Source organism: Lathyrus oleraceus, chromosome 4 (assembly GCF_024323335.1).
Source record: "Lathyrus oleraceus cultivar Zhongwan6 chromosome 4, CAAS_Psat_ZW6_1.0, whole genome shotgun sequence".
NCBI classification, from domain to species: Eukaryota; Viridiplantae; Streptophyta; class Magnoliopsida; order Fabales; family Fabaceae; genus Lathyrus; species Lathyrus oleraceus.
The window spans coordinates 434,260,669-434,279,436 of NC_066582.1; the positions used below are offsets into that span (position 1 = coordinate 434,260,669).

An 18,768-nucleotide genomic window follows, 5' to 3' on the forward strand; every position below is an offset into this window, starting at 1 on the left:
AAATACAACTATAACTAACAAGCTTTATTTTATGTAAATAATGTGGTTAAGCCAATATTTTAATGTTTATATGAGATTTTTATTGTTGTGTTTCATAATGTGACGAATAAAAATTTGAATTTTAATATCTCAAATAAAATAAAAATAAAAAGAAAAAGAAAACAAAGCGATTTTATAGTTTATTACAAGAAAGAAAAAGTTGTGGAAACGTTGGAGTCAACATTTAAAAAGGAAAAAGTTGGATCCAGGAAAATTCCAACTGATTCAGGCATTTTCTGGTACAATAAATTCAGCCTTTATTTCAAATTTAACAACCATAAAACAGAGAATCATCCATAATCAAAACTCATTTAGAATTTAGAAAAAAAATGCCTCGTGGAACGCTTGAAGTTGTTTTGATCAGTGCCAAAGGCCTTGATGACAACGGTTTTCTCTGTAAGTAGTGCCAAAGGCCATGTTCATGGGTGAATCCAATGCCTTGAAAGTCCAAAAACCATGGTCAAACCAATGACTTGTAACATGAATGAAAAGGATATTTGAATGGTGAATTAAGGTTGAGTTTGTCTTGAATTTATGGTAAGTGAATGGTGGTATGATAGGGTGATCAAATGAAATAAGGTCGAGGATCAAAGGATGCCCAAACTAGGGTTTCTTGAATCACAAGTTTCACCAAGAACCATGGTCAGACAAATTAAGGTTTTGTGATGTAGGGGGTGTGTTGAGATATTTCAAAGGATTGGGCTATGAACAAACTTTGGATTTTGTGGGTCCTCAATGGCATGATATAGGTTCAAGATGAACTAAAGAGGGTCAAGCACTAGGGATGGGGTCCTTGAGTGACCAGATGAACCTTCATGTGTCTTCAAATGAGAATCACCACCCAATTAGGACTTGGAGAGTGAGTGAGATATCTTGAATGATCCTCCAAGCTTGTTGGATGCTTGAGGATGGAGATTAGGGTTAAGGTGGTTTGGGCACACCTCAACATGATCAGAGGGTCTTGAGCTTCATAAATGAACTTCATGCCTCTGGTTTGTGGGACAATGTGGAACATTAAGTATAAATGCATATGAGATGACATGTGTGGTATGGATGCTCATAAATTAGGATTATAGAGGATGATGTGGAGGTCGGGTAAATTTGAGGATATGACAAGCTTTAGTAGAGTTCATAGGCTTGGTCTATCAGAGTCTTTTGCCATAACCGTTCTGAGTAATTCCTTGCATAAATGTTGATTTTGATAATCTTGTATCTTTGAATTTTCTTTAAACATCCTTTGTATTTTTCCTTTTATTCAGAGTGTGTCTTCATTTTAAAATATACTTTCATCTTTCTTCAGACTTCGTCTGCATTCAGATTTGACTTCTTTAGAATTTGAATCCGTTTATTTTATCTGTGCACTTAACAACAATAGTCAGAGTACAAAATTATTCTCTACACTTTATCATCATCAAAACTCAAGGATAGTTGTAGAACCAAACTTGTTCCAGCAAATTACACTAGCAACTCTATGATACAACAACAATACAGATAATTCACATGATGAATAGAATATAATCAAGTGAGAAATCAAATGATATATTTTACACACAAAATTGGCACAAAAAAATAAAAACTAAATAGTGATACTGCAATTTCATCCTCGTCTTAGGGAACCATAATATGAGCAAAGTCTTGTTTGATCCTTTTCTAGAGACAAACCCTTTTGAAGTGACTATTTTTTTGAAAAATTAAACACTTCTACTTTGAATTATCAAACCCCTTATAATTATATCTAAATTTATTACCCTTTTGGTTTATATATTCTCACTCCAAAAATCTAGATACATTCAATCCTTATCCATTATTGTCAACTTTTTTACATTTTTTTTATCTTAGTTAACTTTTGGGTTCTATAGACAATTGGACCTCCTCCAAGGTGATAATGTCTTGCTTATCATAAAGAATCTTATAATGTCAAACCCCTTATATCTAGATTTATTACCCTTTTGGTTTATATATTCTCACTCCAAAAATCTTGATACATTCAATCCTTATCCATGTCTACTTTTTACATTTTTTTTATCTTAGTTAACTTTTTGGTTCTATAGACAATTGGACCTCCTCCAAGGTGATAATATCTTACTTATTATAAAGAAGGGCATTCTTGAAATGCTCAAAATATCTTGGTATTGAGCTTAACAATAATGTATTCATATCCTCATCATCAAATTTCACCTCAATATTATTCAAGTTAGCAATAATTTTGTAAAATTTTGTCAATTGCTCCAAATGTATTTTTCTCCTCCATCTTCAAAATGAGTAGAGTTGTTGTTTCACACATAGCATATGAATAAATGATAATCATATACAATGATTCGATCTTGACTCATATTTGCGTTGTGATCTTCTTTGTTGGGACCTCCGTCAACACTTTATCGTTGAGGCATAAGATAATGATATTAATGGTTTTATCCATCATCAAAGGCAATCACAACATTTCAATACTTCCACTCACTTTTGTTTGATTAATATTACTTGCATCTTTATTTTGACAACTCAAAATTGTAATTGTCTAAAAAAAAAGTTATTTATTATCTGATTTAAAGTTTATATATGATGCTCAACTGTAAATTTAGACTCAATATTTACAACACATTAAGAATCGGTAGTTTTTTAGTTTAGTAGCCTAGTGATTATAATTTCACCTTCTAAAAATGAATAAGTGAGATGTCTCATGTTCAAACTCGTGCTCTTAGGATTTTTAGGAATGTATACAAGTTGCGTTGGACAAGATTTGCCATAACTTGTTACCCAACCCATTTAAATTTTAATGAATTGTGTTCATCGTTAGACCCGTAATTTCACTGTCTAAACTAAACCAAACCAACCCACTCATTTACGGATTGGGTAGGGAGTTCGCAAGTTGTGAATAAAATAAATAACAAAATGAATATTATTGTTTTAATTAAAAAAGATTGTAATACAATTCAATACATTTACGCATGTTTCAAAACTTAAATGAAATTAAAACACATAATATAATATCAAATAAAATTCATCTATATACTTAACATTTAATAATATTAGCGAATTTTATAACATTTTATTTTCATTATATATATATATATATATATATATATATATATATATATATATATATATATATATATATATATATATATATATATATATATTAAAAATAATACAAAATCAAATAAACAACACTTAATTTTAAAATTATATGAAACTATTAGTCCAATATTAGTATAGTAAAATTTTTAGTGTTGAATGAAAAATTAAGGGGAAATAGTGATTTGCAGTAGTATATTAATTTAATTTTATTCATTTAAAAAAATTAAAAAAAAATTGAGAAATGACTAATTTCAGATTAATGTGTTAACGGACTAAGAAACTCAAACTCAATACCTGACCCAAAGTTATGCGAGTTGTCGCATATTGGATTGAGTATACCCGTAAACTAATTGGTTCGGATAATTAATTGTTTGATAGGGTTTGGATCGACGAGTTCGCACGTTGATCTGAACCTATGAACACTTTTAATTAGGGTTGGCAAACGGGCATACCCACCCCATTTAGGCTCACTCCCCAAAAGCCCGCCAAAAAATTGGAACGGGTCGAGGTGAGCATAGTTGAGGTTGCAAACATAAAACCTTGGTCCGCCCCGCACTAAAATTATAGACGGGGCAAGACGGGCCCGCAGTCACTCCACATTTTAAGCCTAAAATTAAAATTTATGTTAATGTTCGTGTCCGCAAAAGCCCGCAAAAAAACGGTGTGAAGCAGACAAACACATTACAGGATGCAGACCTAAATCATTGGCTCACCCTGCACTAAAGTGCGGACAAAAGGAACATGTCCAACAGGTCGGTCCCGTTTTGTCACCCCTGCCTTTAAAGATGTCCATACACAACTATCAATTGAGTTGGCTTAATGAGACTAAGAATCAGTAGTTAAATGTAAGGAAAATACGACTATTGCAACGACCCTCGCTCTTTTGACCTTGTACTCGAGGTATCCAGCGTGTTACTTAAGAGCAACGACCTAGCATCCACATTACTTCATAGTTGATCCATGTTATAGAAATTCGACAGAGTTTTACGTTGGTTGTCAATTGTCTAACATAACTCTCTTCTTTAATCCGAACTTAAAATCGACTATGTATAACAAAGCTAACATAAACAAGATTGGAAGAAAAGACTATTTAAACTTTAAAAGTATAATATAATTTTTTTAATTTATATTTTATTTTTTTGATAAAACAGTTTAATGATATAACACCATATCGGCCTAATTTCAAGTGTGAAGTACACAAAATTAGATGGACAAAAAAAACCATAAAAATTAAATAGGGAATTAAAAGATTAAACTTTTTTATAAAAAAAAATAAAGATAAAGAAAATAAAATAAAAAAACAAAAATAGTTTAAGCTTTAATAACATATTTTTTTAAAATATTTTCTTACACCTCGCATTTTACAACATTTTGCTCAATATACCTCAAAATTAAGAAAAAAATGTCTAATATAATTTATTTAAAATAAATAAATTCTTAAGGTACTTACTTTTTTAACACTCTCACTTAACCATTTAATAGTTAAAATAAATAAATAAATTATATAGTATTTTAAAGGAGATTCTCGATTATCTATTAGACGGTGTCTTTTTTATTTTCTATTTTTCTAAAGCCATTTTGCAGAAATTTTAATTATGTAGAATTTTTAACCATTAAAATAATTTAAAACCCTTAACATTTAAAGCTTTTTTTTAGAATATAGCATATTAAAACCCTGCAAAATAACACTGTAAAATTGCTTTAAAAAATCTAGTCCAATAGATATTCAAAGATATTTTTAAAATGTTACATAGAGTTGTGTTGAAAAAGTGGATATAATTTTTAAAAAAAAATTGCGTGTATTTGATTATTTATTTTTTCAATTTTGAGGCATATTAAGAAGAAAAAAAAGTATACATTTACTAAATACTGTCCTGATTGGTCGCATAATTTAATTGGAATTAATATCTAGAGAGTATCGTTGAGTCTGGCGCAATAGATGGGCATTTCACAACGTGACGAATAAATATTTGAATTTTAGTATCTCAAATAAAATAAAAATAAAAATAAAAAATAAAAAATAACCTAAGCTATTTAGAGCATTATATTATTTATAAACTTAAACATTTAGTTTATTACAAGAAGAAAAAAAAGCTGTGCAAAAGTTGGAGTCAATATTTAAAAAGGAAAAAGTTGGATCCAGGAAAATTCCAACTGATTCAAGCATTTTCTGGTACAACAAATTCAGCTTTTACTTCAACTTTAACAACCATAAAACAACAGAGAACCATTCATAATCAAAACTCCTTTAGAATTCGTAAAAAAAAAATGCCTCGTGGAACTCTTGAAGTCGTTTTGATCAGTGCCAAAGGTCTCGATGACAATGATTTTCTCTGTAAGTAATACAAGATTTCAAATTTTGATATTGCAATGTCAATGATTTCACCTTTTTCTTTGAAATTTCTGCATAAAAACAATGGATCCAAGAGTTTGACTTCCAATGTCAATGATTCTGTAAAGTCTTGATCTGTATTCTCAAATTGCAGCTAGCATAGATCCTTATGTGATCCTTACTTACAGAGCACAAGAACACAAGAGTAATGTGCAACAAGGTAAAATTCGGAAAAATCTTACTAGTATTAATTTGCTGATTTATAATTCTGAAAAACCCTAATAATGTTATTGTATTACGAAAATATTAGGTGCTGGATCCAATCCTCAGTGGAATGAAACCTTTCTTTTCACTATTTCTGATTCTGCTTCTGAACTCAATCTAAGGGTGATGGAAAAGGACAAGTTTAGTAATGATGATAATCTTGGTGAAGCAATGTGAGTTAAATAAACTCTTTAACTTGCAAATTTTGCTTTCATGGATCTTCTTTTGAGTTTAATACTGATGCGTTTTTTCTCGGCATAAAATAGCCGTGTAAAGGCTTTTGCAATTTTGGTCGGTACAAGTGTTGCGACACTGATTGTAATTGTAAAGAGTATGAATTAACGACAATTTGATCTTTTAACATAAAAACTATGAATAACGGTGTGGGCATCTTTCAATATTGTTTTGTAGGGGACAATTTTTTAAAACTTTGGTGATGCATTGTGTGAAAATTTACACTAAAATGAGATCAAAAGAGGGAATTTGCAAATCTGACATAATAAAATGCATATGATTTCAATATGTAGAATTCCTTTGGATGCTGTGTTTGAAGAGGGAAGTCTTCCAGAGAGTGTTTACAAACTTGTGAAGGAAGAAGAATATTGTGGTGAGATTAAAGTGGCTCTCACTTTTACACCTGAGGTAAGAATAATGCTATATAACTTTTTTTCTACTATTTTTCTTCATGTTTTGTGCCTATTTTTTAGTCCATATTATCAATTGTTGGTTGCAGAGAAATGAAGAACAGGGTTACAATGAAGAGGAGAGCTGTGGTGGATGGAAAGAATCAGCTAGTGAATATTGAAGTGAATCAAGGATTTAAAATTTTCCATGATTCAGAATTACTTCTATAAAAAAAATAGTATCTGTTGTGTCTTTGGGAATTTTAATCAGTGTGTTTTCTGGTGTGATGATCTGATAGCGTTCTGCTTTGATTTTCTTTCTTTCTTATGTAAACTACATTGTGCTGAATAAATGATATTATATGCACATGTATGAATGGCATGTAAGGTATGATATTGAAGAAGTTAACCAAAGTAGGTTAAAAATTCATCCGTCTATTTAGCAAAGTGATAGAAAGTCACCTCAAATATTAAGAACAGACAGCAACATAATCTGCATCTTCCTTCTTATAAGTAGTTTCTCCTGAGCTGGATGATTTAGAATCATCATTTGAAAGAAACATATATCGAATCAAGTGCCTTGTTAACTATAATCCAGCACAAAAATGATAGAGGTGTGCTACTAATGTTCAAAAAAATAGTTAGTGACCGGGTGGTATCAAGGTTTTTGATATCTATGTGTTTGCAATCGGGGTCTGTCCTATAGGTAGACCACCAAGATTACCGTCTGAGGTTTTATATTTTTATATTTATATTATAAAAAAAATAATTTTTAAATTATTTTATTTATTAACTAAATAATAACATTTATTAAAAATTTATAATAATAAAAGGATGTGTATTGTATAATTAATTAGTTTAAAATTTAATATTGTCTTGAGTTCCTCGTAGTTTATCATAGTTTAATATTGTATAAAAATTATAAAAATTAATTTTGGTGAAAGTGAATCTGTTTTGTTGTTGTTTAACCATAATCAATATTTTTGAAGTCCTTTTTAGTCACGACTTAATCGTGAATTTTTAAAAAATTTGTGTGATAGTCGGCTTTGCATGTGCTAAAAAATGACTCTATAAAAGTCATAGTTATAAATAATAAACTTTTAAGTTCTCTTTCATAAAAGAATATTTGAAATTTAAGTTTTCTTAAAGAATTTTGGTAATGTTTTCTCAATTATGTTTTTTTAAATTGATAAGAAGAGTGCTTAGATGTATTGATTTTATTATCAATTGAAAATAAAATATTAAATAAAATTGATTAGAATAATTTAATGATTTTCCATTCTAAAAACCCTAAAACTAAAATATAATCTAAAATAAAAAAAATTATCATACTAAAATATTAAATTTAAAATTTTGTCTCAGACCTCAAAATGTGTTGGACCGACCCTAATCGCAATTGAAGTTGCATTAGTTGTGTACTTGAGTTAAGCTATGCAATTTAAAAGTTCCTTTTTTATTAAACTTCTAATTTACTAGCCCATGTATAATCCTATGGTTTATCTACCATTATATCATCATAGACAAATATTATCAATTTTAAAAGTTCTTTTCAGAAATTTACTCTGGAAGCAACTAATGAACCTGAGTTTGATGGACGTTGTCTCCCGAGAATCGACAAGGTATTTGGTGTCTTCCTATGAACAATAGAAGTGCTTATATGTAGTCTCATTTAAGAGACTTTAGATCATCTGCTTTCAGTTTTTCGTTATCAGATCAACCAATATTTATATCCACGCCCCAAGCCAAGTGGAGATGAACATGAGGGGTGTGTTAAGAATTCGTGTTGGACCTAAGGAGATATGTTAAGATTGTCATATCGGAAAATGTATGACCTAAAGATTTGTTTATAAGTGAAGGCAATTATCTTCTTACAAACCAAAAAATTTTAAGGTTGAGGCTAATTCTAAAAACGTAGTAATGAAGTTCCATATGATTGTCGATAGCTTAGCTCAAAACCGAATATAAAAAATAGAAACTTTAAGGAACATAACATGTAGAGTAGAACATGGATAAGTTTATATTCAATGTAAGAAAATTCTGAGTATGATAAGTTGAGTATTGCAAGACAAATCTTGATAAGTTTTTGTTGGATCATGAGGGGATCTGAGGATCATCACATTGGACTTTTAAAAATTACATAAAATAAGTTGGACACCATATCTTAAACCAATACCTCAAGGAATTATCTTTATGGTTCCTCTCACTTATAAAGTGTTCAACATCTGTATTTTCATTCAATTTATAACTTATACTCACACTTGGTATACCAATAGTTTATATCTATTGTATGAAAATACTGAATACTTGGTGTCGCATCTCGAAAAATACGATTCGTCGCGATGGTCGCGGAAAAAATTAATGTTCGAACAGAGTCGCCACCGAACTTTATTTATCCCAATGAAGGAATAGGAAAATATCGATAAAACCTTTAGGAAATAGAATAATGGTCATCGCAACCATATTCGGGTTCGGGAGTGGATTACGTAAGGGGAAGGTATTAGCACCCCTTACGTCCGTTGTACTCAACGGGAACCTTTTAGTTCTAATATGCGTTTCGAGTGTTAATTTATGTTTGTTTGTTATCTTTGGGTTATAAAATATTAGAAATTGAAATGGATGGGAACCTCAGAAAAGGAAAGGGGAGGTTTTTTATTAGTGTGCTCGCGAAGATACAGCAATCTCCTGCCTACGTATCCTTATGGCGTGATAAGGAAATCAGAGCATTCGTAGTTCGGGGAACTACGGTTGGTTGGTGTCTTTTATCGAACAGTTGTTTAGATCGTGTTCTAAAGGCTAAACGATGACTTGTCTACTCTCGGCGGAGGCTTAAGCATTGGTTTGTTGTGCGCATTAGAAAGGATTAAACAGTGTTCTTTCTGAACAGAGTTTTGGTCACACGGGGGCGACAAGTTGGATTAATATGTTGGATGTTTTGATTGGTTTCGATCGCACGAGGGCGAGAAAGGATAAACTTGATAGGTTAAGATATTTTTGGTTGGATGACGATTACTCGGATAATCGAGTAAGACAACTCGTATCCTAACAGTCGGGAAAGGGAATAGAAGACTCTATACCACTTTCTTTTTCATCCTTAATTATAGGAAGGATTTGGTAATAATTAAGGTGTTTTGAATGGATGACGAATACTCGGATAGTCGAGTAAGACAACTCACATCCTAATAGTCGGGAAAGGGGAATAGAAGACTCTAGACCACTTTCTGTTTCATCTGAGTAATTATGAAAATAAGTTTATGTATGGTTGACATATTTTAGAATGAACGACAAGTACTTGAATGACTGAATAAGACAACTCATATCCAAGCATTTGAGAAGAGGAATTGAACTCAAGACCATCTCCCTTTTCGTACAGTTTTAATTGATTTATTAATTAGCGGAAAAATGACAATCGTTTGATTGGCCGAGTAAGAGAACTCGTATTCAAACAATTGAGGAGAGAAGTTGAAAACTCAAAGTCATCTCCCTTTTCATTTAGCTTACTATGAAAATAATTTGATTTAATCGGGGTCTGGAAGTTTGTAAAGGAACGACAATTATTTGACTAACCAAGTAAGAGAACTTGTATTCAAATAGTCGAGGAGAAAAATTGAAGACTCAAAGTCATCTCCCTTTTCGTTTTGTTATTATAAAAGGATTTGATTTGTTTGTACTTAAATGTTAGAAATGACGACCATTTGACTAACCGAGTAAGAAACTCGTATTCAAATAATCTAGGAGAAAAATTGAAGACTCAAAGTCATCTCCCTTTTCGTTTTGTTATTATAAAAGGATTTGATTTGTTTGTACTTAAATGAATTAGAAATGACGATCATTTGACTAACCGAGTAAGAAAACTCGTATTCAAATAATCGAGGAGATGAGTTGAAAACTCAAAACCATCCCCCTTTTCATTTTTAAATGAAGTGTTGTTTAGATGTGATTAAGTATTTTAATTTAACTTTCGATTTCGGATCGAGGTTTCAAAATTTGCATTCTTGTGAATGAATTGAATTTATTTGGTGAATAATCCATTTAATCGATTAATTAAAACCGAATAGGTCTCATTGCAAGAAAGCCCAAGAGTAAGCCATGTGAGGTTGATGGCGATGCTTTTACAAGCGATCGACTTACATAGGTGTTTTGAAAATGGGCTCGACTTTGAATCGAGAATTTTTATTTGTTTTAAAAATTGGTTTGAATTGATGGCATGGGAATTACAATCTTTTTGTATTTTTTAAGTCTTTATCATTTTTAGGTTCATTTTAAGATGAGATGAAGAATGTTTAATGATATAGCATAAAGCGAAGTAAAGTAAATATAAAAAATAAATGTTAGAAGCGGAATTTAAAAGAGTTAGATGTTAATTGTGGAAATTAAAAATTAGAGTTAATCGTTAAATGTTAGGTGTTAATTGAAATTAACATGAAATAACAAGAGAATTGCAATAAAATATTAAATCTAAAACAAATAACAAAAGTTTAAACAATTAATAAAAGTATCATTAAATTAAAACTCAAAACAATATCTAAACTATTATCCAAAATATTAATTTTAAAATATTAACAAAGATTAAATTCTAAAATCATTCTAAATTAAATTAAAATTCTAAATCACCTTATAATTCTAATTAATCTACGATCATTTCTAAAAAGGAAATCTAATTAAATTCTAAAATATTAACAAAGATTAAATTTTAAAATCATTCTAAATTAAATTAAAATTCTAAAACAATTCTAAATCACCTTATAATTCTAATTAATCTACAATTATTTCTAAACTAAATTTAATATTTCTAATATTTCTAAATCCAACTCTTCAAAAAAATTATAACCTAAATCTAAAAATTCTAATGAACCTAAATTCCTAATTATTTCTAATATTTCTAATACTATTTCTAATCCTAAAATTATTTCTAATTAATCCTAATCATAACTAATTTAATCTAATTAATACCTAATCATCTAATTAAGCTAAGTAACCTACATTAACTAAACTTAATCAACTAGTAACCAAAAACAAAGAAATAAGCCCAAAGAAGTTGAGAATAGGCTCAACAAAGGATATCAGAGCCCAATCAGATGGGGTGCAGTAGCATTGAGGGAGCGTCACGCAGGCCAAAATCGCTTGGGCCAAAGGCCCAAGTCTCACCAACATAATTTGGTTTAACAAAAGCTTCAGAGCGTACCTTCAAACTTTCCCCAGAATGAGCGATTGTGAGACCTAACTGAAGTCGCTCGCATTAACCTCGCATCGTTGACGTCGGTGCATCGTCGATAAGGGAGACGGATCACCTTCAATCGGTAGTGCATGGTCGACGTAGAACAAGAATACGGTGGTAAAGGCCGTTAATGGCGGCGACAAGTGGTTGTCAGAATGGTGGAGGTTGCGTCGATGAGGAGCGATTGAAGGTCGATTGTGGCCGGCGGAGAAACTGTGGTTCTGCGAGGGCGCTTGGAGGTAGAAAATGAGGGTGTAGAGCGTGTGGGTTCGCGGTCGAAGGAGGAGAAGAGGTGTGCGTTTGGAGGTTTGGAAGGATTCGCCAGCGGAGGTGGTTAGTTGGGGATGCAAGGGTTTGTGACGCCGGAAGAAGAAACGAACAGTGGTGGTCCGGTAGAATGGATTTGATCGGAGGTGAAGAAGGGTGATATCGTTGAGTTGTGGTGGTGGAGGGTGAGTGGTGGTGGCTTGAAGATGGAACGCAGAACGACGATGCTCGAGTCGAAAGATGAAGAGCGGAAGCGAATCAATTCCGAAAAGGTATCGTCGAGTTTTTTCGCTTCTCTCTTATGCTTATGTTATTTCTTTTCTTTCCCAACTCTATCTCTCTTTTTCTCCTTCGATTACTGATTGATTCGTGAATTGTCGATGAAGGATTACCGAGTGTTTCCGTTTCTGTTATTGCTGTTGTGTTCTTTATGGTTTTTTTGAAAAAAAACTCTGTTTGTGTTTAGGTTGTTCTTGCTGTGTTTGTTGTTCTTGTTATGCGTTTCTGGCTTAAGTTTTTTTAGAAAAAAAATACTATCTTGTTCTTGTTGTGTTTTTGTTAACCTCTCATCAAAATTTATTAAAACCAGATTAAGTCTTAAGAAACTCCTTGCTTTCTTGAATTTCTCATCCCAGATTATGTGGGATTTGGTTTGTTCTGTTTTAAGTTAATGTCAAAAGTGCTTTTTGGATGTTTAGATTAATCTTCTGGATAAAGCTTCAAACTGAGTGATTTATTTTGTTGTTTTGCAGTTTCTTAAGCGCTTCTAAAAAGTGCTTTTTAAATAAGCTATTTTTTCTCTTTGCAGGTTACAGCTTTGAGGTGGCTTTGATGGAATGGGAAGAAAAAGTAGGTTGTAAGACAGTACACTTGGAGGCACGCTAGTCTTGGCCATTAGAATTAGGGACCTTTTTGCAGCAAATTCCACCTAGTTAAAATGTAACTATTTAGTTTAGTTTTTTTTTAAGGACAAAATGTGTATTTGGACTTATGTAACTTATTGATTTAAAAGTCTAATGACCATTAATAATTATGTATTCAACCTTTTAAACTTTCAAAATTTAACTCAATATTTATTCATGCTAATCAATTTCAACTTTTTTTTTTGAAAACAATTCACTTTTAACTTAAGTATAATGACTTAATCTAAAAAACAACATAATTCTAACTTAGGTACAAAGAAACTAAGTATAGTGATTTAATTTACAAACAACACAATTCAATTTTAAATACAAAAATCTAAATATGGAACTTTTAATTTAAAAGTAACACATATTCTAATTTAAACACAAAAATCTAAATATGAGACTTTTAATTTAAAAACAACACATATTCTAATTTAAACACAAAAATCTAAATATGGGACTTTTAATTTAAAAAACAACACATACATGCTTCTAAAAAATGCAAATTTAATTTGGGAACCCATGAAAAACTTAGAACTTGGTATAAATATTTGGGATGTGTAAATGGACTAGTAAATAGTGATCATAGAAATAATAACATGACTCTTAATACTTACTAATAGAAAAAATAGGTTTTGAATTAGTAATGTAAAAAGATTCAAACCACATTTTAGATCATGAACACACTTATGCAAATGGGTCTTTGAAACAAAGAGATCTCATGGGTAAACCACAAATGGACGAACAAAATTGGAGTATGACACTTGGTAAAGAAGAGCATATGGGATATTGTGGAGAAAACATGGATAGGTTTATATTCAGTGTAGGCAAGTCCTAACTACTTGGGTATTGTAGGACACATATGAATATAGCGCTTACGTTCAATTTAGGCAAATCATGTGTACCAAGTAAAGTAAGTCGTTTAAGACTACTAATTAATGTATATTATATATTGATATTTTTTTTCCTTTGTGTAAGACTTATGTAACGATGTTCAAATTATGTAAGACCCATAAAAGGGAAGCTATAGAATTGATGGTTCTAGTTAAGGAATACTAAGGAATGCACTGAGACTATTATATTATCCCCCATAGTTTATTTCTTTATAGATAACCATGGATCGGAGGTGGAAAAGCAGTGGAGACTAGACATTCATCACTCCTATTGTATTTTTAAGTCGGATTAGGTTTTATTTCAAAATCATTAAAGCGTATTGTAAATTCAAGAAAACTTGATGTATGATTAAATGATTGTAATTCAAACTTCATTTTATTCTACACATATATTATCGGGTATTACATTTTTCTATTAAAGTTTGGTCGGTCACAAACCTAGCCATGGATAATTAGTGTTAAGTCATTATTTATGTTTTAGGTCGGCCACACAACCAAGTAGATAAGGTCCAATGGATGGATTAGGGGTGGTCACGAAGAGAGCATGCCACCTCATCTTTCCTTGGAAGATAGAGTTTTACTCACGAAATCACCATGCACTATCCCCTAGAAATGATCCAACGGTCATCCACATCTTACTCACATTTAGTTATCAACCACCTATCTTATTTAAAGGAGAACGCACGTCACTCTCGAGGTACGATCATTTTCCCCAATCAAATTACATTTCTCACCCTCTTACTAACTTGAGCATTGAAGTGTTAACCTTGTAGGTTAGCCCCTATTTCTCCAAATCGGAAATATGGACCACCATAACTCATTATGGATCTTAATTCATCGATCTTCACACAGTTCTAGAGAAGAACATTGGTGCCGACTATGGAAGTCGATAATTGATTGCTGGAATTTCTATAATTTATCGATTCTCGATTCAACTAAATTAGATATGGATCTCCTTCGATTGAAGCGTGTATGTCCATCTCCATACCAATTCCTCCAAGTTTGGAACCAAACCCCTTATTTTGATGCATCAGACGATGGTAGCTTCCAAAGCTAATCTTTCCTCTATTCAACGCCAAGAGACCACGACCGACAAAGCGGTCAGAAATCCTTTATTTCCTCCTTCTCGAGGGACAAATGACCAAGTCCTGACGAAAAATCCTTTTGTTCCTCCACCGCCAAGCCTTGTCCAACCTAGGGAAAATCCCAGAGAATCTCAACCTTATTCATTCATCTAAAGCGATCCACAATTCCTTCTAGGCGGGCCTTCCTTCAGACCTACGTTACCACCTGTTGTGACCGGATGTGAAGCGCTTCCCAGTTATTAGCTCATGCAGGCTAATCTTAGCCATCAAGGAGATAATGAGTTGTTGTATAGTATGTACCACATGGTTCAACAGCAAAATTCACAGGTCTTTGATGAAAGGCTAACTCACATCGAAGGGAGCTTGTGCAATGCCATTCTAAAGAGCAACGCCGTGCTGGATGCGGGATCACATATAACTGTTGTTGTAAGACTTAAAGGCCAATAACTTTTTAATAACTTGGTACTTATATCGAATTATTTGTTAATAACAAAATACATTTCCTTGTTATGTTTGGTTTTCCAAAATAATAAAGTCTCATATAATAGCTGGTTTGTATAATGAAACATTAATTGTGACTTAATCATGAGCTTCCATTAAACATAAGAAAGTTATTCGTGAAGCATATGTTGTCCAGATTTATTGTGAAGTTTGATAACATTAAAGCATTTATAATATCTTATGGATAGACTAATGATCACATCTCGTGGATCAGGGATAAAGAGTTATCAAGTCTTCACATAGGTATGAATATTAGAAGTATCATTTATACTAGATTGACCCGCTATAAGAATGTTGCATGGAATGTTATGCAAGTGCCATAAGTTATTCTCGTGGTGATAGTGGTGTATACTACCCTTTGACCTAAAACCACTATGGACCTTAGATGTGGAGTTGGATACTTTATTGTTGATCAAACATTGTCCATAACAAGATGACCATAAAGATGGTAGATGGATAGTCGATAAATCATGATGAGGGACATAAGTGACCTAGATGGAATTTGCACATCCTGCATAATAAAATAAATGTATAAGGTTTCAATATTGAGTTAGACAAGGATGACACGGTCTATGTCTTTTGTTCAATATAGACATGATGGGAAAATGGTAATTATACACATAAACACTATCACATGATTTTTTTGTCAGATCACAGGATATTTTTTGTGACTTGGGTAGAAGTAATGTGTTGCTAGATATCGCTCATTATTTATTATATTAAATGCGTGATTTAGTATAATTATCAAAATCACGAGAACCTACAATGTCACGCACAAAAGAAAAGATTGATGAGAGATAGGATAAATAAGTGAAATACAGAACATCGTAAGGTACAATGTACTTAAGGGAATTACATAACATTGTAAGGTACGGTTCCCTTTAGTTAATTGTAGAACATCATAAGGTAAGGTTAACAAAAATGGAATGCGAAATACCATAAGGTATTGTGCACTTAAGTGAAATATAATACATTATAAGCTACAACGCACTTAAGTGGGCATTTTCAGCTTGCAACCCATACAAGTGGTTCTATAAATAGAACTCTTATGTAGAAGCTTTCACACTTGATGAAATTTGGTTTTGAATCCTAGTTATATTCATTCTCTCTCTCTCTCTCTCTCTCTCTCTCTCTCTCTCTCTCTCTCTCTCTCTCTCTCTCTCTCTCTCTCTATCTATCTATCTATCTATCTATCTATCTATCTATCTATCTATCTATATATATATATATATATATATATATATATATATATATATATATATATATATATATATATATATATATATATATATATATATATATATTCAGAATAGCTAGCACTAAGATTGAATTCACTTTGGTCATGTAAACTAAATAGAGGTGTTGTTCTTCATTTAAGGCTTGTGATTGTTATTTTGATTTTGCATCAATGGTGTTAATCGCGATAAGAGGAGATTGTTAATTAACCGATCATGCTCATTCATAAAGATCAACATAAGGGACACTTTTATTTACCGCTGCATTTGATATTATGATTCCCTTCAAAAACCGTTGAGCCAAGAAAATATGTGGAAGAAGTCCAAAAATCTTCAAGTTATTGATGACACGGATCTCATACTTCTCTCACAGATCTCACTCTTCCTGAGGTCCTCCGACCAAGGAGAAGAGAAAGGTACGAAAAAGAAGCCATCATCCAATCACAGAAGAAGAACCCTTTGTTCGTTCACATATTAGATGGAAGGATCCCAAAATTTATATAGAAACATCCTAAGCTCTAGGTTATAAAGAAAGTGGAAATTAGGACGAACATGTTGAGCATGTTGATAATCGCTTGGACTACCATCATGCCAACAGAGACGTGAAGCGCAAACTCTTTTAACTAACCCTAATTGAGTTCACCCAAGCCTTGTTCAAGTCGCTTCCATACAAAATCATAGACCCTTAGACCTACTTATGTGAAGTTTTATCTTCCCACTTCGTCGCTAGGTAAATACAACCTACCAACATGTTTGTCCTTAGTGAAGTTACACAGGGCGCGAAGGAGGCCATGCATACATACATTAACCTATTTACCAAGGTTGTTGAGGTTGTGTCTGAGAGCAAAGGAAATGAATCAAGCAGCAGAAGAAGAGGTTGAGCATAAGGGTAAGCGATAATACATTGCTTAAATAACTTAAGGCGCCCCTAAAGAAAGTAATCCTTCCAATGGTGTGATAAAAATAAAGATTATGGAGCTGATCAACAGAGAAGGGAGTATCTCTACCAAGAGCCCATAAATACCTACCCTCGAACTCCAAGATAGTGAGAAGGACATAGGAATCCCCAATGAAATTTTCCTTCTATTCATCATGGCCGCGATCTCCAACTTCGATGTATCTAGGATATTGATTAAAGGTAGAAGTTTATTCAATATTGTGTATCATGTATCTTTGAAGAGATGGTATTGAATAAAGAAATATTGTGTACCTATGAAGGGTCTGGCCTGCAGGTTTTCAATGGCACTATGGCCCGCCCTTGGGGATACGTAGAGCTTATGGTTACTCTGTGGGGGGGAGAGACACCAGGAACATCAACACCTAGTTCCTGGTTGTTCCGTGCAAGAGTGTGTACAATTGCATCATGGGTAGGCATTTTTCATTGGCACTGGATGCAGTGTCTTCCCTTGTCCATCTTAAGCTCAAATACCATGTACATGGAGAACTGGCCATGATCAATGTCGACCTTCTAGAAGAAAAATGAATTTACCAAACTTTAGAGCAATATCAAAAGGAAGGGGAGGCTAAGGAGATGGATATAAATGTGGCCTCTTTGATTGGGAAACTAAAAGGCATGGCCATTCAATCCCCTTCCAGCAAAGCAAGTCGTCCGAAACGAACAAACGAGTATGGATAAATCGGAATGGAGTTCAAGCAGAGATGACTAACAAGCAATGGCCATGCCACTTGGTTACATTATTTTCGAGTTCTTTTGTTTCTTAAAAATCAAGCTATCACAATGCATTAGAACTATCTTGATTAAACCAAAAGAATTATATTTAACTAAATTATCTTTGCTTTGATGATTATGAAAGTTATTGACAAATTCGGGTGTGACTAGAGAGATTAGGGCCCATTCATTAAGACTCATGGATGCTCTCACAATTTCCCCATGCGTATGAATAAAGAAATTAAAATTCTATGATGTCCAAACACACGCACAAGGAAAGCAAGCCTCAAAAATTGAAAATAACCAGCTTACCCCCCTCCTCAGAGCTAGTCACTCTATAGGTCGCAGTGTGTCCGCGAATACATCAATGCCGCACCAGATCTTCACTTGGGGGCTGGGAAGGGGTACCGTCCCTTGTCCGATCATGGTCTCCATAGACATCCAACAAACTCGCGGCAAAACCCAGATGAAGAACAGGATCCCAAAAAAAGGAAATCGGGAACAAAAGCAATACCGTGTATAAGGTAACATTGGTAAGTAAAAATTGAAATATACATTATAGGAAAAATGCCACTCACTTATCAAAGTTACAAATATAGGGTACCACTCATGGAAAACTTGCAAGAAAAATCATTTTAAAAGTCACAAGATACCTCGAACCACCA

At 32.6% G+C, this 18,768-nt stretch overlaps 1 protein-coding gene across 1 annotated transcript; it reads left to right on the forward strand.

Moving 5' to 3' along the window:
* The first annotated feature begins 5,180 nt into the window (after nucleotides 1-5,180).
* LOC127075901 (16 kDa phloem protein 2) lies at nucleotides 5,181-6,763 on the forward strand. Its single transcript, XM_051017408.1, has 5 exons — nucleotides 5,181-5,449; nucleotides 5,601-5,666; nucleotides 5,757-5,883; nucleotides 6,238-6,352; nucleotides 6,444-6,763. Exons 1-5 carry the CDS (start codon nucleotides 5,383-5,385, stop codon nucleotides 6,513-6,515), a joined length of 447 nt encoding a protein of 148 aa, XP_050873365.1. The 5' UTR covers nucleotides 5,181-5,382; the 3' UTR covers nucleotides 6,516-6,763.
* Nucleotides 6,764-18,768: the final 12,005 nt, after the last annotated feature.